Source organism: Tasmannia lanceolata, unplaced genomic scaffold, assembly GCF_043159265.1.
Source record: "Tasmannia lanceolata isolate RefF3 unplaced genomic scaffold, GAP_Taslan_0.1 ptg000005l, whole genome shotgun sequence".
Classification (NCBI taxonomy): domain Eukaryota; kingdom Viridiplantae; phylum Streptophyta; class Magnoliopsida; order Canellales; family Winteraceae; genus Tasmannia; species Tasmannia lanceolata.
Window position 1 is genome coordinate 7,011,030 of NW_027518682.1, and position 22,323 is coordinate 7,033,352.

At 38.8% G+C, this 22,323-nt stretch overlaps 3 protein-coding genes across 3 annotated transcripts; 1 reads left to right on the top strand and 2 right to left on the bottom strand.

The window, feature by feature from the left end:
• The first annotated feature begins 784 nt into the window (after positions 1-784).
• On the top strand, positions 785-10,994 carry LOC143877301 (Tyrosyl-tRNA synthetase, class Ib, bacterial/mitochondrial). Its single transcript, XM_077379291.1, has 10 exons — positions 785-1,068; positions 1,174-1,321; positions 4,995-5,278; positions 5,371-5,467; positions 5,666-5,771; positions 5,854-5,936; positions 6,975-7,120; positions 8,401-8,506; positions 10,312-10,371; positions 10,666-10,994. Exons 1-10 carry the CDS (start codon positions 977-979, stop codon positions 10,684-10,686), a joined length of 1,143 nt encoding a protein of 380 aa, XP_077235406.1. The 5' UTR covers positions 785-976; the 3' UTR covers positions 10,687-10,994.
• Positions 10,995-13,962: 2,968 nt separating this feature from the next.
• On the bottom strand, positions 13,963-14,906 carry LOC143876531 (uncharacterized). The gene is made up of 3 exons (XM_077378235.1): positions 14,729-14,906; positions 14,438-14,590; positions 13,963-14,321 (listed from the first exon to the last, which is right to left on the bottom strand). Exons 1-2 carry the CDS (start codon positions 14,732-14,734, stop codon positions 14,438-14,440), a joined length of 159 nt encoding a protein of 52 aa, XP_077234350.1. The 5' UTR covers positions 14,735-14,906; the 3' UTR covers positions 13,963-14,321.
• A 1,156-nt stretch (positions 14,907-16,062) lies between these two features.
• LOC143877302 (auxin canalization protein (DUF828)) lies at positions 16,063-21,377 on the bottom strand. Its single transcript, XM_077379292.1, has 8 exons — positions 20,965-21,377; positions 20,206-20,483; positions 18,773-18,892; positions 18,305-18,680; positions 17,541-17,732; positions 16,854-16,903; positions 16,716-16,773; positions 16,063-16,510 (listed from the first exon to the last, which is right to left on the bottom strand). The coding sequence occupies exons 1-8, from the start codon at positions 20,975-20,977 to the stop codon at positions 16,275-16,277; spliced, it is 1,323 nt and encodes a 440-aa protein (XP_077235407.1). The 5' UTR covers positions 20,978-21,377; the 3' UTR covers positions 16,063-16,274.
• Between the last annotated feature and the right edge of the window lie 946 nt (positions 21,378-22,323).

Genomic DNA, 22,323 nt, shown 5'->3' on the forward strand with positions numbered 1-22,323 from the left:
TGTATAGGGGGTGAAAATATCATCGCCCTAAGTTTAATTTAGGGAAGTGATACATTCACCCTTTTTTTACATGGGATAGCCCCCTCCAATGTTTTAATGACCACTACTCTTTTACACTCTCCAAAAAGAAAAGGCAGGAAGCAGCAGGTCCACCACCTCTGGTATACGTGCCTAGCAAAATAGAAACTATGTTTCCAAGAGAGTAATGGTTCCTCTCGAACCGATTCATTAGGAGGTCTGGTTGCCTCGAATCAACCATCATCTTCCCTATTCTCCCTTTTTATTTTGTTTATTTGTGTTACGGCCGATTAGGCACGTATCAGGGAAGCATACGAAGACCGGTAAGGGTACACGTCAAATCAAGCTTAGGCCCACCCTAAACCGGAGGTAGCATTCCCTCAACCCTAACTCAAACCATTATGTGCTTCCATGTTGAAGATGGTTAACCCTAACTCAACCTGCCTCTAAGTCTCTCAACCCTAATCCAAAGATTTTTGAAAAGGGAAATGATAAATGCGCCCCTTTCATCACATGGGACACCCAACTGCAGTCTACGTGGCAATCAAATCAATTGCATCCTTCTGACGTGAAGTACATCAGCCCCTGAGTCATTGATACACTGCTGCTGGTGTCCCAAGTGATGAAAGGGGTGCATTTATCATTTCCTCTTGAAAATCAAGATAAAATTAGAGGATGGAGGTCGCGACTAAGGTCACGTTGAAGGCCTCAACCCTAACCTAACCTAAATTAAATGTGGCGGGTATTTCCCAAACCGAACCTAACCCAACACAGCCAAAATGGGGTCGAACAGGTCCGGTTCGGGTTGAGCCTTGCGCGTTGGGCCCATGAGAGCAAGAGAGGGGTACCTTTGAGATTTCCTCGAGGTTCGATTTCTGCGTTTGCATCCTTGTAAAACCCTAAATCCAAGAACCCAAATCTCAGAGAGAGAGAGAGAGAGAGAGAGAGAGAGAGAGAGATGGAAGGAGAATCAGCGGAGCAAATCCCCAGCGTTACAGCCTTGTCGCTTGGTTCTGAAGATGGAGAAATTCCTCCTACACAGGCGATCGAGTAAGAAGCTCCAAATCACCAGTTCGATTTCATTTTGTCTTTGAATCCTCGAGCCCTAAGTTAATCAGTTCTAATTTTTCTTCCCCTTTTTTCTATAAATGTTAGGTTGACGGTAGAAGAGAAGTTCGCAATAGTAAGGAGCGTGGGAGAAGAGTGCATACAGGAAGATGAGTTGATGAATCTTCTGGCTAAAAAGAAGGACCCTATCTGTTATGATGGCTTCGAACCCTCTGGAAGAATGCACATCGCCCAGGTTTGTTTCCCATTACATTATTCCTTTCTATTTTTTTACTCTTAGTTTCCATTTCCGCCCCCTTTTCAGATAATGGGAAATCACGAAAATGTCCATGATCATGATGCCTGCTACTTGCATTACATCTTATCGTTATTATTAAATAGAGTGAAGAATTTCTCTTGCCACCCATAGAGGAAGGACTAAAGAATCTAAGGCCATGTTTGGCAACCCTAATTTTTTTTTTTCATGATAAATTTAGTTTCTTAAGTGGTGAGAGAGGGAAGTGGCTAAAAAACAAGGAAAAAATCAATCATATTTTAAGTGGAGTGTTTTGTTTCCTTGTTTTTCAGGCTTTTCTCGCCCTCTACTCATTCGTGCCCTCTCAAATTTCTTGTTTTGCAGACCACAGATCCACGGTTCAAGGTATTTTCCTTCATTGGTATTGCTTCACATGCCTTCGGTCTACGAGAATTGATCCTTACAAAGAGAACAATAAGGATGTGGTGGAACAAAACTCGAATGTGAAATGAAAGGGTCTTCTTCCTATATCTTCTCAGTTACAATTATAATCTTAAATTCCCTCGTCATGATTCGATATCACCAGCAAAGTCATAGATGAGAAAGCAATGTAGAAGTATAGTAGCAACAAGTAATGGAATTTGTATTGGCCTCTCCCATGTTTATTCCTCACACAACATTATCTCTTCTCAACCTCAGCATTTTCGAGGCGGATTCAAGAAGCTATAAATCAAGCAGAAAAAAGCAAGAATGTTTTATGCTAGAAAACTTTACCAATTCCAAAGTATATGTACGCTATACTAATCGACCTGCAAACGAAGAAATGATCAAATTATAGTTGAGGCATAGTTCTAGTGAAATGCTACCTTGAGATAAATTATGCTCCCCATTGCAGTTGGTGTACAACTGAGCTTCTTGCAAACTTTTGTTTAAATACAAACAACTACTCTTGATCTGCATGGGTGATAGTAACATTTGCTGGGACTTTGTATATCTTTCTCTGTAATCATGAAATAAAAATCATGGCTGCCAAACATGGCGTAAAACTATCAAGATTCCGCATTAATTTTGTTTTTATCGTGATGGCTGACGAGCAGACAAAAACTACAGTTACTGTAGTTCGAGAGAAACCCAATACTGCTCTCAAGAGATGCATTATGCCTGTCTCTACTGAAAAATCTGCCAAAAAGGGTCCCTCATCCAGACCTGGCGGTGATAAAAGAGCTGTGGATTGGCTCACAGACCAGAATTGCATAAGTTTTGGTCATTGCACACAAGGTGTTAAATTTCCATTTCGGAATGCGTTTCGGTCCTCACCGAAACCGAAATTTTGTTCGAAATCCGTCGAAATAGGGAAAAAGTAATGTTTTTATCCTGTACGAAATTTCGGTAATTTCGGCTGAAATTTCGTATTAATATTAAATAACAAATAAATTTCAGATTTTTTGGGGATATTCCTTAAATTTCGGTCGAAATTTTGTAACGTTTCGACGTACCCCAATTTCAGTTTCGGTCTCTGCCGAAATTTCGGTCGAAATTTAAAACCTTGATTACACACCACTGAGGAAGAGAAGATACACTCCTCTCTATTCGCAAGGCCTGTTTGAATCTTTAATCATGATTTATACATCATGGTTTAGAGCTAACTGGCCTAAGTTCAGTCGATAAGTCGAGGATTACAAGCTTCAAGACAGTTACAGTGACATCGTCACCATGGTTGCTGCTGCTTACATCTCCTCTTGGTTCCTTGACTTATATGTCGGAATTAGGAAAAGTTTGATGAAGGTTGAAGACATTACTCTCAACCAATACTATAGCACTGAAAGGTACTATGGTTCGATTGAATACGGCCATTTTCTCTCAAGGTTCCATGCCTCCATCCGCCCCACACACATTACCCTGACCACCACCGATGAATTATACATTCCATTGATCACCACGAAGTTCAAGTGGAGTGACAACAACCCATTCACAATCCCGGGATTTACTATTTACCCTGATCTTGTTCAAGTTGTTAATCAAATTATGATCAAGAAGAGGGTCTGTGAGACCTCGCCTTTTTCAGATGGCCCCACAGGTACACCAGCATGGCTATTAGATTGGCATAATGTCAATTAGATAGACACAGCTTACACCTGGTTTCCTGAACAAGGCAACTACACAAGCGAATACCTAGCAATCACTTATATCATCCGGAGACCCTGCACTCCCAAGATGGGCCACGTCGAGTAGATGACTGGCAATGGTTCCCTGGTAACATCGTTCCACGTGATGTTCAACCCAACGCTTTCGGGCGACATAAACCAAGATGTTTCTACGGCTCGGCCGAAGTTGAAATTGTCGAAGTGGAACATATTCACCTCCCAAACTTCTACGAGAAAGACGAAATGAAGAGGTTGATTACCAGCAAAGGTCCGATGCAAATCGCCAGCACTTCCAGCTCATCCTCCCTGAAGGGTAACAAAACCATAACTTTTGAGGAAGACCCAACCAATATGGTGCCCGACTCACCAAGAGCTACGGACGAACAGCAAATCGTACAAGCCGAGAAAACTGAGATCATGAATGCACCCACGTTTCGGAAGAAGACATACACCTACTATCGAGAAGTTGTTTGTCGTGTTGAATACTCTTCAAGAATCGCGGCTCACAAGATTTTCCCATCTGAGTAGAATGATTTTGTTTTCCTTTTCATTAGTGAATGTAATACTCCTATTGAATTAATGATATTATCTTTTTGAGATGAAATGGTATCAGGATTAAAGCCCCATATAACTCATCATACAGATCCGTTATAAGGTACCTTAAACCTTACTAAAAAAAAGGATGATAAAAGGAGTAGGAATTATTCTTGAGGTTGAATCAGTCTTATTTTCTGTTTCAACAATTCTACGTTGAATTGATGATCGAATAGTCAGACCCGGGCCAACGAAGAATCATTAGTACTGCGCTTCTAGTGTCCTTGCTTCTTGATCCCACTTCATCACCCAGTGTTTTCAAATTCTCAGCACATTTCTGTGGTTGTTATTTTTTAACCAAAAATTTACTTGCGTGGAATGCTGTGACGGAGCCACTGGAAATTTTGTTCAGCCCATCTTGGTCTGCAAATACTTGTTTGCTTTGCAGTAACTCATCTTTGCTTCCACTGCAACATCATAAATCACTACATCTTGAGAGGATTTGAAGCAGAATTATTAGAAATATATTCCCTTTTACCCACCAATTGACCCTTGAAGCTTGCAAATATTCCTTTCTTCAGGTGGGTTGTTTCACATGTAACCATTAGTCACTCCAGCATAATGTTGCGACTTCCACACTGACAGCCAACATTTGTCAATTGTCAACTGATGTACCAGAGGATAATCCTTATAGCACTATGTGCTCTCATGGCCAAATTCAAATATTTTACACAAAATACTTTTTGTCGACATTGTTGCCGATCCCATTGCTTGAGCTCTCAATTTCACTGAATGGACCAGTCTCTTGAGCTCTCATTTTCACTGACTGGAGCATTTTAAATGTTTTGAATCAGCCCATCTGTTGCCTTTCATTTGTTTGTATATGCTGGAGTTATTAATGTTATACCTCTAGATTTATTAGCAATGGAAGCTTGAGGTCTATACCTAGACATTTTGAAGCTTGTAATTTAATTGATGTTTTGATCGATGAGCAGGGTGTCGTGAAGGCAATAAACGTGAACAAACTGACATCGGCAGGATGCAAAGTAAAGATATGGATTGCAGATTGGTTTGCACAGCTAAACAATAAAATGGGGGGTGATTTGAAGAAAATCCAAACTGTTGGTCGTTATATGATCGAGATTTGGAAATCTGTTGGAATGAATCTTGACAGAGTTGAGTTTTTGTGGTCTTCTGAAGAAATTAACTCGCGGGCACATGAATACTGGCCTCTTGTAATGGATATAGGTCGAAGGAACAAGCTTCCAAGGATATTAAGGTGCGTGAATAATATTTGATACATGTAGTCTCCTGCATTCACTGAACCATGGTAGTCACATCTCATGTCTTGTTTTTTTTCTTTATTTGCAGGTGTTGTCAGATTATGGGTCGCAGCGAGCAGGATGAGTTGACAGCAGCCCAGATTTTCTATCCATGCATGCAATGTGCCGACATATTTTTTCTGAAGGTTGTTCTTCTTCCTAGGTTTCCTCCTGGTGAAAGATTTTTGGTGTATCTTTACTGCTTGGCCTGACTCATTGGTGTATCTTTACTGCTTGGCCTTACTCCATCATAATTAACTATGTAATCGAACAAAAGATTGCAAGATTCACTTTTGGCGTTTGTCCAGTTACTTCAACTACTGCTACTTGTTGTGTTTTTGCAGGCTGATATCTGCCAGTTGGGAATGGACCAGCGGAAAGTGAATGTACTTGCAAGAGAGTACTGTGATGACATCAAAAGGAAGAACAAGCCTATAATTCTGTCGCACCGTATCCTTAGTGTTACTCTTTTAGTTTTCTTTAATCTCTAAATACAGTTATTGAATTGGCCTTAAGTGGTAATGAATTGCAGATATGCTGCCTGGCCTACAGCAAGGACAAGAAAAGATGTCAAAAAGTGATCCATCGTCTTCTATCTTCATGGAGGATGAGGAGGTATGGAATCTACTGGGCGAAGAGAGTGATTTTTAGATTTATTTGTGTGTAAAAATGCAAACCCTGTTAGAGCTTTCTAAGTTATTTTGAAATGATATTCAGAATCATGCTATGTCTTATTAAAATAAGAATCTTGCTATGTCTTGCATATGTTTCCATATTTTTTCATCCTGTCAGTTTTCGTTCGGAAATTTTATGCTTTCTGTAATGAGTTAGATTCAGGGACACTCTCTGGCTTTGGGTTTGCGTGTTGTTTTCATCTTAGATGTATAGTATTCTTTCATATGCCACTTGTTTTTTCCACATTTCCCTTATTATCCAGCTATTTTAGTTTTAAGGGCATTTTCTGGATTTGATTTCTATTTGTTTTTTTTTTTTTTTGGGTAGATAATTTGAGTTCTATTTTTTATTTCATCGAGGAAATTTATTTTTACTGGTGGCATTTGTTTATCCTTGTTTTCCCTATTCTCCATCTATTTGGCCTTTTTTTCAATGCTGAAGTTTTTTTTTTGAATGGAATTTATGTTGTGTTTTTTAGTCGAGTATTTTATAAAACCTTCAAGTGGGATTATCTTTTTCTCATTATGTTAGTTGGTTTGTTTATTTCAGATAACTAAATCACGTATGCAGTTCTGCTTAACTGGTTAATTTTCTTGCCAAGTTTTTTTATAGGATTTCGAATGAAGGTTTTTATAACCATCTAACTGAAAAAATTAAGTTCTTATATTGTCCTCTCAATGCCCATATGTACTGTGTCCTCACTCCCCTCCCCCCCGGTTTTAATATTGGCACCTCTTTAATTTTAACTTCTCGAATTGACTGTTGATTGCTTGTTCGGAATTGCAAAAGCCAATGAGAGAAGTTTGCAATAAAAGAGGGGTGCATATATCAGTTTCATTATTTTTGACCTGTATAAAAAAATGTTTAATTCTGCTGTATTGAAAAAACAGTAGTCCTGTCCCGGTTTTGAGGTCCCATTTATTATGCACTTCATTACCATTTTTTCAGCAGCAGTTGTTTCAATATTTGGTGCTGTAGGCAGAAGTGAATGTGAAGATAAAGAAAGCCTATTGCCCTCCGAAGATCGTGAATGGAAATCCATGTTTGGAGTACATCAAGTACATCATTTTCCCATGGTTTGGAAAGTTTGAGGTAGAACGTGATGTGAAGAATGGTGGAAATAAGTGAGTCCGTCCATCTTTTTGCTGTGTATGCTAATCTTACGCACCAATCTCGTTTTAATGTGACATTCATGCATTTTAATATTTGTCTCAACCTTGGTGCATGCGGCACATTCGTTTTTGAGATATGACAAAATTACAATGATCTGGTCAAGATACAACTCAAACTAAAACAAAAAGGAAAAATGAATCACAAACTGAAGTGAAAAGAGCACATTCTTTTTAATGAACACCTTCTAATCCAAGATTACCGCTTGTTACAAAACCCCATCCGGCTCATAACATAGTCCAATGGATCAGAAATCAGTTAAACCTTTCAGTCCCATCCTTTTTTGGAATGAGCGTGACAAAAGTAACCCTCGTTCTGTTATCCAGCTCCAGAGATATGTGAAAATCTTCAAGGAAATCCATTAGTTCTCTTTCACGGTCTACCAACACATTTGGAAAAAGCAAGACAAAAAGCATCCAGTCCCAGGGCTCGATCTCTCTCTTTTTTTAAAGAGAAAAAAGAAAAAAAAAGAGCCTGTTCTTAACATCCTCTACTGGAAAAACTTCCTCAAGCATTGTATAGTCTCTTAAATCAAGCTGCTTTAAGTCAATCCCTTCTGGCGCAAGGAACCACGCCCTCTTGAATTAGTGCATTCTTTGATTTCCCCCCATTTTTATCCTTTTATAAGTGTTTATTGTCCAAAATTCAAATTTCAACCAAAATCTCGTTTTTCACCCTTATTTATAAAATTTCTACCGAAATGTTAAAGATTTCCACCGAAATTTTATACATTTTGGTGGAAATTAAAAAAAGGGATTTGCCAGCGACCATCGCAGAAGGCATTTCCCGGATGGTCTGTTGCATGTGAGTGCAGCCACACAGGCTCACTTTTCAGCAGATTTTTGTCTTCAGTCATGACGTGGCTGCACTCACATGCAACAAACCATCCATGAAATGCCTTCTGCGATGGACGCTAGCAAATCCCTTAAAAAAACCGAAAATATTGTCAAAGTTTTACATGATTTCTGCCGAAATTTCCACTGAATCCAAATTCGGTTTCGGTGGTGGCCGAAACCGACACCGAAACTGACATTTAAAACCTTGCTTGTAGGCATGTCAACATGGACTGGCACATGGTTCGAACTTCTAATTTTGAACAGTGTGTAGATGACATGAATGCTTAACCCCATTTTTTCTTGGTTTTGGCTGATTTAATCTGATTTTCTAATGCCGTGCAAATAACAATATAGATCTTTAATGACTGATTGTAGTTTCTTCAACTGCATCTGTTCAGGACCTTCGCCAGTGTCGAAGAACTAATTGCTGACTATGAAAAGGAAGAATTACACCCAGCTGATATCAAGCCTGCTCTTTCAAAGGCATTAAACACGATCTTGCAGGTATTCTTTCATTTAACTCTTACTATTTAGCAAAATTCTTCTAATTTTCCAAACCCGTCTGAGTGCTTGATATTGTCTGGAGTTGTCAAAACACTGTTATGTTCGTTACGCAGGATTTAAAGGCAACAGATTATTTTCTAATATAGATCATGCAAAAAAAAAATATGACTTGCCATTTATTGAGTATTTACCCTTCTTTATTCTGGTCACAAACTTCCTGCATTTGCTTAGTTTGGGTTGTTGATGACACGTAGTGGGATTTCAGCTGTGATATGTAGATACTCCTATAGGTCCAACATACTGTGTATAACATGATTCAAGTGTGATTGCCTGGGGACTTTCATTTGTCCAATTATTTATCATCTTTCAAATATATGGCCCTAAGCGAAATAGTTCCCATGCTTCTTTTTGTTAGCATATACAACTGAAATGATCATTGTTTTTTTTTTCTCTGAATGGAAATGATCATTGATTTTTATGGCATAATGTATAACACATTTCAAATCAAAACATCATTATTTTCTCTAAAGCCATAGGTTTTTTTCCCTCTTGTTTGCTGGGTATCCACTTGACTGTTGTGTACCTGGAACATGATTCATTGATTTTTATGGCATATTATAACACATTTCAAATCAAAACATCATTATTTATCTAAAGCCATATGTTTTTTCCTGATGATTGTTGCCTGGAACATTTCCAGGATTTTTCCTTACCTAGTTCTCTAATCTCTAAAACCTGCAAGTCCGATGTACCAGTTCTTTTGAGTTGGCATCTATGTTTATGTTTCTCAGGCTGGAGTAATACATGGGGATATGGCATACCAGATTGGCTAGGCATGTGGTATAGAATGACCCATGTACCCTGCCTTAGGGTTCACTAGGCAGGTAGCATAGCATGATCCATGCATCTTCATTAGGCAGGTAACATAGCGTGATCCATGTACCCTGCCCCTATAATGGGAGTTGAGCATGTAGTTCATTTCGAAGGTGCACGATGTTGCAACCTCGAGGTCATGGGCTCAATCTGAGTTTCCCTATCCGCAAAAAAAAAAGAAAAGAAAAAGAAACTGGCCTTGTAGCATTCCTTGGAATCTTGTTTCTTTGACTGGCTGCCATAGTTGTTAAACTTTTACGACTCGTACAAGTCAACTCCTGAGTCGAGTCGAGTCGTTGGTCTTTCGAGGCGAGTCGAGTCGTTGGTCTTTCGAGGCGAGTCGAGTCGTTGGTCTTTCGAGGCGAGTCGCATGAGTGACTCTCCTCTGTTGAAGACTCGTCCAAGTCGTTTGGTGACTCGAACGTGTCGCTGGGAGTCAACTTGAAAACATATGACTCTTACGAGTCGAGTCGAGCCGTTGAGCTGGGCTTTCTTGTTTAGATGGTTGAAAACTTGGAAGTTGGAACTTAGAACTTAATTATTTTTGTGCATGCAAGTTACACGCATGTAGTTATTTATATTTTTGGCTTAGTGCTTTATCTGTGTGCTATCTTGTTATATTTTTTACATGCTTAATCTTTTGATATATAATTCTAATATTTTCAACTAAATTTCTGTTCTTGTAAAAAAACTCTTACGAGTCACGAGTCGAGTCGAGACATGAGTCATAAAATTAAGAAATCCAGTCACGTGTCGAGTCATGTGTCGAGTCATGGGTTGACAACTATTATGGCTGCATCATTTGTAAGAAATATATTTAGCATTGTCACTTAAAAGGCTTGGACTAGCTGTCTTATTTGGAAATTTCCTTCTTTGTTCTTTGCAATATTTTTCTAAAGGCACATCTCACACACCTGTTCTGTTTTTGGCAGCCTGTTCGTGATCATTTTAAAAACAACAAGGAAGCCAAAGAACTACTGAAGGCTGTCAAGGTATGTGGGAGTGTGAATGCTTCTTGGAATAAAATCTGATGTCATTTTGCTCTGTCCGTTATGTTAAACTTCATAGGCAGTTTTCCAATTCAACTCAGAAATGAAGAAAAAGGTTGAAATGTTTGGCATGCATAATAAAGGAGAAATTCAAAATGATTGTGGGTTTTCACCTTCATATACTGTTCATTCCAAATGCTTTTACACTTCAAACTTAATCCTGGATCTGGAGCACATTTGGCCTTCTGGGGCTTTCCATTAAGATGAGGAATTCACCAAAAGCTTCTGATTTTGCAGGCTTACAGAGTTACCAGGTAATCCAGAATAACCTAATATGCATGGAGGAGTTGCTCTCTACCCTGTCTCTTTGGGTTATACATTTCCTAGAAGCCAAGCACATCTTTGAGATCAAAGTGTCAGTCGGAGTATTTCATAATTTTCAATTTCTCACATACTCAAAAGGCCCAAATTGCCATAAAATTATATCTGAATTCTGAAGATGCTAGGGATTTTGCAATTAACATTAAATATTTTTTATATACTTTTATTTATTCTTGCAATGCTGATGTTGTAATTGATGTAAGCAATAGACTTTTCCGTACTTTTAAAGCTTTCTCTTTTAGTAATTCTAATTCTGCTCTGCAATGTTGAGGTAATGCTATATTGCTGTTGCTTTTGCCGAAATATTAAAAGCCATTTTGTGAAAGGATTTTGTGGAGGCAGCAGGGGACGAAACCATTCTGCTCACAACCCTGATGTCTGAATTTTAGGGATTGCACGCCGAAGAAAGTGAGTACTGTTTTTGACGTTTTAGAATCGAGTAATCCCAACTTCTTATTACTTGTTTACATTGAACCTCTGCACATTCTGCTGTGGGCGTCTCTGATTGAAAGAATTAAAAATACAGGTACTTAGTCCCTCCATTATGTGGCTTACTGTAATTAGCTTAAAAATTCGATTGTTTTTAGGTTTGTTTTTTGGAAATGATATCAGAACAACCGTGTTTTAATATAACTGCACAAACCAAGCTTGTCTTTTCTTTTTTTATTCGCTTGTGAGGACTTTTTTGAGAACTGTAATAACCTTTGACAGCTCTTTAAATACTAAAAGACAAGATGGGTTGGTGAAAATATCAAAAAATATCAAAACATGGTTGTGCTGATATCATTTCCCTTGTTTTTTTTTTTGTCCTTTGTTTTCTTTGGGGTTAGAGAGAGATGAAAACACCGGAGGGGAGAGGGATGTTTTTGTGATGCTCTGTTTCTGTCAACGTAAAATGAGTGCAAAACAAAAGTTACGCTCATTTTTCCACTAAAAAGTGGGCGTAAAATTGGTTCTACTACCATTTTACATCGAACAAAATAGAGCCTAATTGTATATAATTTGGGAGCGTTCAAATAAAATATACTCAGAATCCAAAGTGAAGGGGTGTGCTCACCAGTTGGTGTTCCAAAACATTCTTCTACTTGGCCTTTCAATCGATGAGCCATATACTTCCTAATGCATCAACCAAACCTCACCCTCTTAATCGAATAGGTGGTAACACAGTAGTCAAGTGTGTACAACATGGTAAGTAACGAAAGCATTTGTCTGAAACTGTTGCAGTCTAGGAACATTCTATTGCACTGCACATGGGCGGATCTGATTCTGAAGTTGAGATTTCATCGAGTGGTGGGCTACCTCTAAAAAAACAGAAGACTATGAATTGAGCATGTAGCTCAAGGGGCCATCTGTACAGTAAAATGTAAATGATGGTTCATTGAAAAGTATATTCCAGCTTCAAAAATTTAAGACTGAATCCTTCCCTTAAAAATTATCCCAATTCTTCCCTATTAAGTTATTTGCCATTGAGTGCCAACCCCGAAAAAGGATGATCTATCTTGATGGAGAATGTAACAAGTTAGCAACTGAACTTGCCACTGAAGAATACTAAGTTATCAAAACTATACTAGGATTGGGTAGGAATTTGATCCCATTTTTCTCATGGGAATGAAAAATTGCAGCATTCTCTCTGTGACTGAGAAGAATAACATATATTGATCAATACAAGAAAAGCAGCCTACAAGGAAAGATCATCATTAAGAGTTCTGCTGCAGACATTTTGGTAACATCTTGTTGGATGTGATGAGGCTTGCAATGTCCAAGAACAAAGATGTGACTGAGAAGATAAAATAATCTTGTTCAGAAATAGATCTAAACTGGCTGTCCATCAGTCGGCCCCCAAAAAATATCCTTTCCAAGAAACCATCAAACTTCCCAGCTTCCCATCTATGGGCCTCCTCGTGATTGACCAAAACTCAAGATCAATCTAAACTTACTAACTCATCACAAAGACTCCTAACTGGGCTTTGAACAGCGTCCAAAACATTGTGGACTCCTAACCAAACTGCACTGTATAAAAGGCATAAATTTCTTTCTACAATGTAACTCCCATTGAAGTAATAAAACAACAGTCCTACTAAAACAAATAAAAGAAACATCTCGAACTCATTCAGCAAGCACAATATTCCATCATCACTTCCCAAAAGCACCAAACTAAAACCCATCAAACTCAATAAGAATAAACCTCCCTGTCAACATTGGGCTGTGCACTACCTTCCCTGCTAACAAGTGAATCCTACTTCAATCAACCTCTCTATCCAAAAGAAAGTCCCGCCTTATCATCGACGAGAAAATCTACCTATGTGGGAGTGATCAGAATAGCCCTGCTAGGAAACATGGTAACATGAATCCAATTGCTCCCTTCTTTACATATCCAGATCCTAACAATCAGACATATTACTTACTTCACAGGGAGATATTAGTAAACGGCATGCAACAATTATGCATCCCAAACGCACCATGATTATCTTCATCTCCTCCCGATAATTTGACACAACGCCGGCAACTCTCACAGGTTAATAAAAATGCCCAAAACCACCTATGCAACACCAATCATGACTCGTGATGACCTAGATCCTATCGTAAAAAGCATCAGTGAAAACGCATCAACCTTCTATAAAGCAAAGGTAAACAGTGTGGTGGTAATGGTTATGCATGAGGAAATCAACTTGACTGAGGTATAAGAGTGCAGAGGAAGTCGAATAAACACTACCCTTGCCCCCAGGCTGTGATTCCAACCGGATTAAGTAGTTCATAACTAGATGGGCAACAAAGATGCTAATTTTGAGATTGGGATTGAAGTTGTTGTAGCCAGTTGGATGCATTTTTGCAATGAGGAAGGAGTAGAAAGAGGTGTATTGGAGTACCCTGAGTTCGAGTTGGATAATAACTTCAATTATTCCACCAAATCAAATTGAATTGATTGCAACCAATTTAAGACAGTAAAAATGTGCAGCAAATCGATCACAATTGACAACCAAAACTATGAAAGAAACTATTTAACTCACATAACCTCAAATTCGCTGCAAACATCATCCTATCCAATACCCGCAACAGAAAAAAGACCAAGCCAATTACACTGTCAAAAACCTATCTCACATGCAGCTTCAAACTATCCCCTATAAATCCATTAGCCTCATAGACTGCTCCAATTCCACGAGAAAAAATCGTTTAAATGGAAAGATTAAGAGACCCAACGACAGTTTGAACCAATTAATAAAGCAAAAATGATATTTGTTTGAACCCTTGTTAAGACAGTAAACAGCATTACTGATTCCACACAGGGGTGGCATCACATCCAGCAGCTAAATGTTCAGGAAACCATGAAAAAAGGACTAGTATGCAGTAGGCACCAACCCAATGACTATAATTATGTGTTTGAATAGCATGAAAACAACAAGCAAACAAAGACAAAATTAATAAAATAAAATTCCAGCAAAGCTGGAAATGGGAGACCTAAACAACCTTTTCTTTTTCTTCTTCTTCTTCCTAGATTGACTCAATAAGCCTTCCATTAACAAAAGAGGAGGATCGATTACAAAAAAAATCTCCTCTAGATCAGGCCTTTATTCCTGAAACCAAATAAAAAATAACAGTGTCAGGCAATGAAATCAGATGACAAATGGTAAAATTGGGAACCACAAAGGGGAAAAAGAGAGGAAAGGATATAGAAAAAGAAAAGGCACACCTACGTCTGCTTAGAGTAAGAGGAAGTGGATGGAACACGCTTGTTTCTGAACATCATGTAACCCACGGGTAAAACCACGCCAATCATCATTATCACCGCTCCGATTAAGTACCTGACAGGTGCAGGTGGTTCCACCTCCAGTAGCCTCCTTAGCTGCACCCTCAAACAAACATATCTCAAATCTCTCCCTCAAAAACAAAACCCTAACCCTAGATTTCTATCCTATAAAAAAACAAAAGCCTAATTCAAGATTTAAACGAGAGAGAGAGAGAGTGAGTGAGAGAGTCTTACAGGCATCGTGACTACGCCGCGATTTTCTTACACCGGTAGGTGAACAGCGAGAGACGATGGAAGAATGGGCTTTCTGCTTCATATGGGGCGACCTCACTGTGGGTCCCCTTGATCCAACCGTTTATTTGATGGGTCTTGCTATGGATATCGGATGGCTCAAAAATCACGCTGATCATAAGATCATAATGAGCAACAATTTCTATTGTTTGTAGACTGTGAATCCTTGCTTACCTTCTATAAAATTACATATAGGATGTTAGGATTGGGATACGGTCTGTCAATCAAGGATGGGACGGACCTAGTGTGTTATAGTGGGTCGTTGTATTACTAAAGCGTTCCTTATCACCCCCACATATCAATTTGATGACCACCCACACACTATATTAAATTTTCAAAGAAATTGACATGAAATGGCTGAACTGTTTCCATCTTCATTCACATCTAGGAACATGTCAAAACTGAAACGCATGTAGCAAAACCAAAATTGAAAGTGTATTAGGGGATTTGTCAGGGTCCATCGCAAAAGGCATTTCGCAGCTGGTCTATTGCATTTCAGACCAGCCATCTCGTGAATGGAGACAGTAGCTTTTATAGGGATGGTTTATTTAGAGTGAGAAAGATGACACAATCCGCATTCAAACTCAAACTCTATCATAAGAATAGGGATACAGACCAAGAGAACAACGGTAAGACTTATCGTTAGAAGCAATATCTAAGGAAGGATATTGAAAACTCCTAATAACCAGGTGCATCTATCATCCTCTTATTCAACTTCCTAGCTCTCGGTCTTCTGCAAATTTTAGTGGTTCTTTCTACTTACCTCCTACCGTAACTTAGACGTGGCCATAACTTAGGAGGGTCAAATATGTTTTGATTGGCTTTGTAGGAGAAAAATGTGGACCTGATCATGAATACAATACCGGTCCACAATGATTGGTACCATTGGCTTTGCTCTGTCGATGGTTTGATTTTTAATTCACATATAAAGTTACTTCAGAATTCTAGTGGTTTTTCTTCGGCTAAAAACCTTACAAAAGGGATTTGACTTGGGCGAGTTGATTCCACAATGACTCGGGGGAGTTTAGAAACTATGCCCGAAACAGTCCCCTGCTCGTTATATTTTAGATTTGCACTGTATTCGTAGCATCTCCATGTGTTTGGAAGGGAAGTGATATTTCCACCCCAGGTACACTCATCTGGCTGTCCCATACACCCATGTAAAGAAAAGGGGGCGAGTTTTTCATTTCCCTGTTTGAAGTACAAATTGGATTGGATTTGCATAATCCGACAAAATCCCAATGTAAGATTGACGAGTGAAGTACCAGAGAAATAGGTTAAGAGAAATTATCATATACATTGCTGTAATAACTTGTCTTCTCTCTGTCATGAGAAATTTGGTGATGCCATCGTTATTAATTTGTGTGAAATGTGCTTTGTGAGCAAATAAAAAAGGACTCCGAACTTCTCTGTCTGTGACTACTATTACAAATATCATCAATACAACTTGTATATTCTTTCATGGAAAGCTTAATAGTAATTCACATCTCTAATTAATTTTTAATAATTCTAGATTGCATTTTGTCTGTTCGATGCCGCCGCCCCCTAGTTGAAGCAGATCCCGAACGCTGTCGACCCATTTCTGTCGGTGAATCCTGTTCTTGCACTCAAACTCTAATAGACCCTGCGCCGTTTTCAGGCCGAAATAAGAACTCTCTTCACCACCTTCTCCTCTTCCTCTCTCCACCCTTGTCGGAATCTCATCGCAGACTCCATAAACAACACCTGACAATGGAAATTACATCAGAACATTACATGTCCTTAACAATTGCAAAATCACACCACCCCATCATTATTTAAAGGCTTTAAGAGCTTATCAACTTTAACATTGGATTCAATATTCAAAGCAAAAGCTACAGAGATATGATCCAGAACAAGCACTTAAAATGTGGTTATTAAAGATTGGGAGGTTGTTATATGAATTACTTACTCTTTCTCTTCTTTGAAAACGCCCCTCCCACATGTTTGCTTTTGAGCTTAATTATAACCTGAAAATTCAGTTAACAATTGGATCAGAACTGCTTTTTCTTGAATTACCTTTTGATTCCTCCTCCAGCTTCATCTTTACCTGTGAAGTTTTGCTCATGTAGATGGAAACCTTCTTCCAGTGAAGTAGGCCTGCAAAGTCCAAGAACAAAGATGTGTGACATTACAGAATTGCAAGGTACCATTTGCAATTCTCAGAGTTAATGCTTTACATTGTACAGTAAAATTCAGAATCAACTTTGGATTTTCCCTTCCAGTGAATATGAAAGTTGTAACGACAAAAAAGGGATTAGAACTCAGCGTGTTGACCCATGCCAGTCAATTATTGACAATAATTTTCAGAAATGATATATCTGCCTTCTTTTCTTCCCAGGGTCACCCTTATAAATACACAAGGGGGTGGCTTGGGCAAGAAAAAGGGACAAATATATCACTTTCCTTAATTTTTTTTTACCGAGGCAAGTCAACTCAACTAAGCCTTTGCCCCAAACTAGTTGGGTCGGCAAATGAATCCTTTAGAAGATTTTCATGAAGAAGGTGAAAAAATCTACCTGCTCAAATTAACTAAGTTTGATCTTGACACTAGTTGGATTCGTCTACATGGATCATTTTCTTCCATTCTCTCATATCTAAGATCATGCTAAGATCATGTTTTCTGTTATATTCCTAGCCAACAAGTCTTTTCTCATTGAACCCAAATGATGCAAAGGTAACACCTAATTTTATATGATTGAGTCAAGGAGATTTAAAGAAAGGGACAATTTTATACCTTTTGACGTTCGTTTAAGTAGTTCACCTTCAGCACATGGGACATCAGAGCTGCCTCTGTAATTTGCCTCCATTTCGCTCGGACAAACAAGACGGCAAGTTGCTCCGATACCCTTGTGATAAGGAATTATAGCCGCATTTTTCCTTGGTTCTTTGCACGCTCTTGCTTTCAGGGTAGCCGCTCCTCGTAAAGCTTTATTAAGCAAAAAAAACAATTAATCAACATTTAATATTTGTTGGAATATATCAGATCAGATCTAGAAAGATCAGACCATCGGATCATTAGGGCTAACTAAAAATAACTATAAAATGGGATTTTATATGGCGTTTATAGTCTAGTATTTTTCAAAAAAATATTGTACTGCTTACCCATAGGATGATCCAAACTGTCCGTTTAATGGATCACAACGTAAGTAGGTTGTGCCCAAAAAATCATTTCTGTAGGATCATCCTAGCCCTCCGATCTAGAGTAATTCCATATTATGGAAACCTTTCTAGATCGGAGGGTTGGGATCATCCTGCGAAAATGATTTTTTGGGCACAACCTATTTACCGTGTGGCCCATCGAATGGATGATTTGGATCAGCCTGTAAGGTGTACAATCCTTTTTGAAAAATGAAAAATGGGGGACTACGTATAAAATAACTACTAAGTTGCCTAATCTACCACGCAAATGATCCAACAGTCAGATCTTTCTAGATCCTATCTGATATATTCTAACAGACGTGATGATCTCATGATTCACTTTCGTGCAAATGTAATTACCCGTTGCAGCTGCCGCGGTCAGAGTCATGAGATCGCCGGCGCTTCTCACGTCCACAGCCGACCTAACAGCAGAAGCCACTTGTTCATGATCAGCCCCTGTAATTTCTGCAATTTCCATGCAATGTGAAGCTAAGAGTTCCGTGGCCGACGCCATCGCCATGCCCATTTTCGAGCTTGGGTGCTCAGAATTTGCCGCAGCGGCTACAGCAGCTACTGCCGCGGCAACTCCGGCCACCGACACTGCGGCGTGAACACAGGCATTGTCAATGCGCGCCCTCTCTTTCTTCTTTATTTTATTGCTACTAAACTCCTTGTTGTGGAACCAATTTCCGACCGATGCTCGGCGGGCGCTAACTGAAGTAACCGTCCTTGATAGCTGTAGATATTATCACTAGTTAAATTTGAGAAATCACTATATTCATTGAAATGCACGAAGTGTATTGTATTTAATCAGAGTTATTAAATCACCTTAAGATCTTTGTCTTGTATAATGTGGTTTGGATGGGTGAGATTAAATGAATTTGATTGCTCTAAACCTGATAATCCTTGCCATTCGACCATTCTCTTCTCTCCAATTAATTGGCTTCCCTACAATACACGTATGAAGGAAAACAGTAAGCACATACAAAAAAAAGGCTCCTTTTACAGTTACCCTCGGATCAATTGACTTGTCAAATTTTCTAACAAGTAACCAATGTGGATTTTTTCCCATTTAGGCTAACAGGCAGAGTGCTATCATAAATCTAGTAGTATATGAATCCTTGCTATGGCTTATTCTTGGTAGGGGAGTATAGTTTTGGCTGCAGTATCAAATCTACCTGCAAGATAAATTGAGGATGACCAGACAGAAAGTCACTGTCTGGATCAATTGAACGGACAATGTTTTGTCGAAAAGGGGAACATGTATGTGAATCAAGACCGTTGATCTTATAAAACATCATTCACATCCCACATGGTCTTGGTCCCATCTCGAGGGGCATAAGATGTAGCTTTTCTTGATAGAACCCCACACGAAGCTTGATGGATCGAAAGCCTAGGATCGCAGATGTGACGCTGAACGCGGCCAAGAAAAATCATTGTCGACTTGGTGCGGACTCGGCCAAGAACGTAGTTTACCCGGTCGACTCGGTCATAAATCGGGAGAGTCAAAGGAGTTTATTCACTCTGTAGGGCAAAACGCGGAATGTGGATGTGGTGCAACGCGGCCAAGGGAAAAAGCAGTCAACTCGGGCGAGTTCCCAAGTCGAGTCAAGGAGTTTTCAAACACGGCCTAGGATCGTCCAATCACGGCATACGGCGGGATGCCGATCAACTTGATCTTGTAGAACATCATTGTTAGAATATGTGGGATCCAACGGTTGGATTGGGTTAAGATCTCACCGTTGTATCATCTTGGAGGTAGATTAGGTAAGTTGGGTAAACGAGGCAACTAGATAAATTAAGCAAGTGGATTAGAAGAGGCAAGCAAGAGAGGAAAGTAGATTTGATTAGGATTATTTTCTTCTATAATTACCTTGATTTCATTCCATGTTTTATCATGTAAGTGCTCTATATAAGCACACATATCCTCTTGTAAATACATCCAATATTAGTGAAAATCTTCTTATATCTTTATCAATCATGACATGATGGACATCCCATGAGTAAGATATGGGACTAAAAAAATCAACAGTGTAGCTTTTCTTAGCGGAACACTAGATCAAGGGGTTGTGATCATCGGATCAAGGTTTTCTCAACCGCATCTGGATGGATTTATTTTACAGTTGGGATCAACGGATCAGATAATGTACATTAGACATAAGTGGGGCCCAATAAGTATCTTTTAGGAAGGAGGCTAACAGCCCCCGTCTTTGTAGCATTTTCCAATTCGTTCAAGGAGAGAAAATGAAGAGACTACTTACATAGTGAGGAGCAGTAAAATCATCGGAAATTAAATCGGGTTTGATATTGGAAACATAAGATTTCTTCTTGTTGTGGGCGAGAGCTTTAGAGATCTCAGAAGCTGAGACACTCCACGATCTTGAAAGAAATTCCATGGGCTCGTTTGGAGTCTGTGGTGGAGGGATCGAAATTACTTCCATACCATCCTCCTCTTCCTCAATCTTTTCCACCTTAACCAAAGAAGAACCTCTCGAATTCCATACATTCCAATTCTCCATTTCTTTTTCTCTTCGATTTTCTGCAAGAAAAACAGAGGGTCAAAATTGTCATTTCATATTGTACAAGTACTTAGTAACATCATACGCATGTCGATTTTCACCAATTTAACACAATAAATTACAACACCGAATCCCTTTTGATAAATTTAGGAAATTTCACTAAACCTTTGGATAATTTACAAAGAGAATTGATGTTGCTTTTACAGAGATAAATATAGAATGAAATGAAGATAACTATGGAAAGATATGATAATAGAAGATTCTAGTCTAGCCTAATTTCTAATTCAACCTTATTGCTTAATCTAGCCAGGTTACCTCTCTTAACCTACTTGTCTAATCTACACCAAGACGATCCAATGGTGATCCTCGACCAAATCCAACGTCTCACATATTCCAAAACCTTTGGATTTCAAAAATGATAAAAAAAAGTCCCTGTTTTTTCTTTTTCTGAATAAACCCCGACTAAACCATGCAATCTAATGAAACAAATCTTCTACAAACCTTGCAATTTCATCAGCTTTTAGAAGAATGAGATGATGACCATCTGTTGCCTTTGATTTCTCTCACTCTGTATAATCTCCTTCTATATACAGGGTTTTGATCTCTCTCTCTCTCTCTCTCTCTCTCTCTCTCTCTCTCTCTCTCTCTCTCTGTATATATAAGAGGTTGATTAAGAAGGAAATAAAATAAGATGAGAAGAAGATCTCGACACGAGCAAAGATCGATGTCTCGTGCTTGCTTTAGGGCTTCCTTGAGTTCTGGAATGGAAATCTCGGGGGGCTGGATTTAGAAAAAAAAACATACGTAAAATAAAAAGGTTGGCGTTGTCTTTGAAATCCCGGAAGGATTATTTTATACGACGGAAAACATTCCCCTTGTTACACGGGGCGCGCTCGTGCAAAGGAACCCTCTCCCTATACTAAGAATTACAAATTAATAAATGGGAATGCTGTCGGCAGTCACTAGTTTTTAATAATGGCACTCTATTCTTCATTTTACACTCATTACTTTTCATAAATTACACTTCTCTAATTAGCTGTTTCTCTAATCAGCTAATTAGAAAGAGTAAAAACAACGAAGAGTGCTATTATGGAAACGAGGGAGTGCAAATATCATTTCTCCAGCAAATCCCAAATGAAAATGTCGATGGACCTCCTTTCGGTGGGGATGGCTTAGAAATGTAGGGAATCTCAGCATAAAGAAGTAGGTTCATAAAAAAAAATGGATTGATTACGGTAAAGAAAATTAAAGGAATAAGACAAAAAGGGTTTCCACCAAATTCCCTAGCAAATCTCTTATAATAATTCAAACAGCATCCAAAGAAGCCTTCATGTCCCATTTCTAGATAAGATCGACTTCAAATAATCTCATTTTCAAAAGAGGCCCTTAATCTATTCGACATTCCCTAACACACTACATAAAGACACAAACCTTATAATATGAGGTGAGATACCTTGCTTGCAGAATTTACATGGGCATTTTCCTATGTAAAAGACCAAACCAGAGTTCCATATTGGACTTTTAGAGGTAGGGTCCACAGTCACTATTGTAATTATAAAGGGGGAAGTGATATATTTTGCCCCTCTTCTTCCCCGGCCACTTCCCTCTAGTGTATTTATGACTACTATTTTACACTAAAGGGGTCGCAAAGGGAAGAAAAGGGTGTGAATATATCATTTCCCTTATAAAGGCCCCTATTCCACTAAAAATCTGTAGTGCGTTGGGATGGCTGGTCTCTCTCTCTCTCTCTCTCTCTCTCTCTCTCTTGCAGATTCACAAAACAAGTGGTGGAAAAAAAGAAAAAGGTTTAGCATTGCTACCCATAAAATTAGGCTCTTCACCCTTTTTGGTTTGTCCTAT

What these genes read in the sequence shown, in the direction of transcription:
- LOC143877301 (XM_077379291.1), top strand. Translation starts at nt 977, where the DNA reads ATGGAAGGAGAATCAGCGGAGCAAATCCCCAGCGTTACAGCCTTGTCG. An exon ending in GAAGAATGCACATCGCCCAG is followed by an intron (nt 1,322 to 4,994) that starts GTTTGTTTCCCA and finishes ATCGATGAGCAG; the next exon opens with GGTGTCGTGAAGGCAATAAA. An exon ending in AAGCTTCCAAGGATATTAAG is followed by an intron (nt 5,279 to 5,370) that starts GTGCGTGAATAA and finishes CTTTATTTGCAG; the next exon opens with GTGTTGTCAGATTATGGGTC.
- LOC143877302 (XM_077379292.1), bottom strand. An exon ending in ATTTTACTGCTCCTCACTAT is followed by an intron (nt 18,893 to 20,205) that starts GTAAGTAGTCTC and finishes CGTGTATTGTAG; the next exon opens with GGAAGCCAATTAATTGGAGA. An exon ending in GTTTTCAAAGAAGAGAAAGA is followed by an intron (nt 16,511 to 16,715) that starts GTAAGTAATTCA and finishes TTCCATTGTCAG; the next exon opens with GTGTTGTTTATGGAGTCTGC.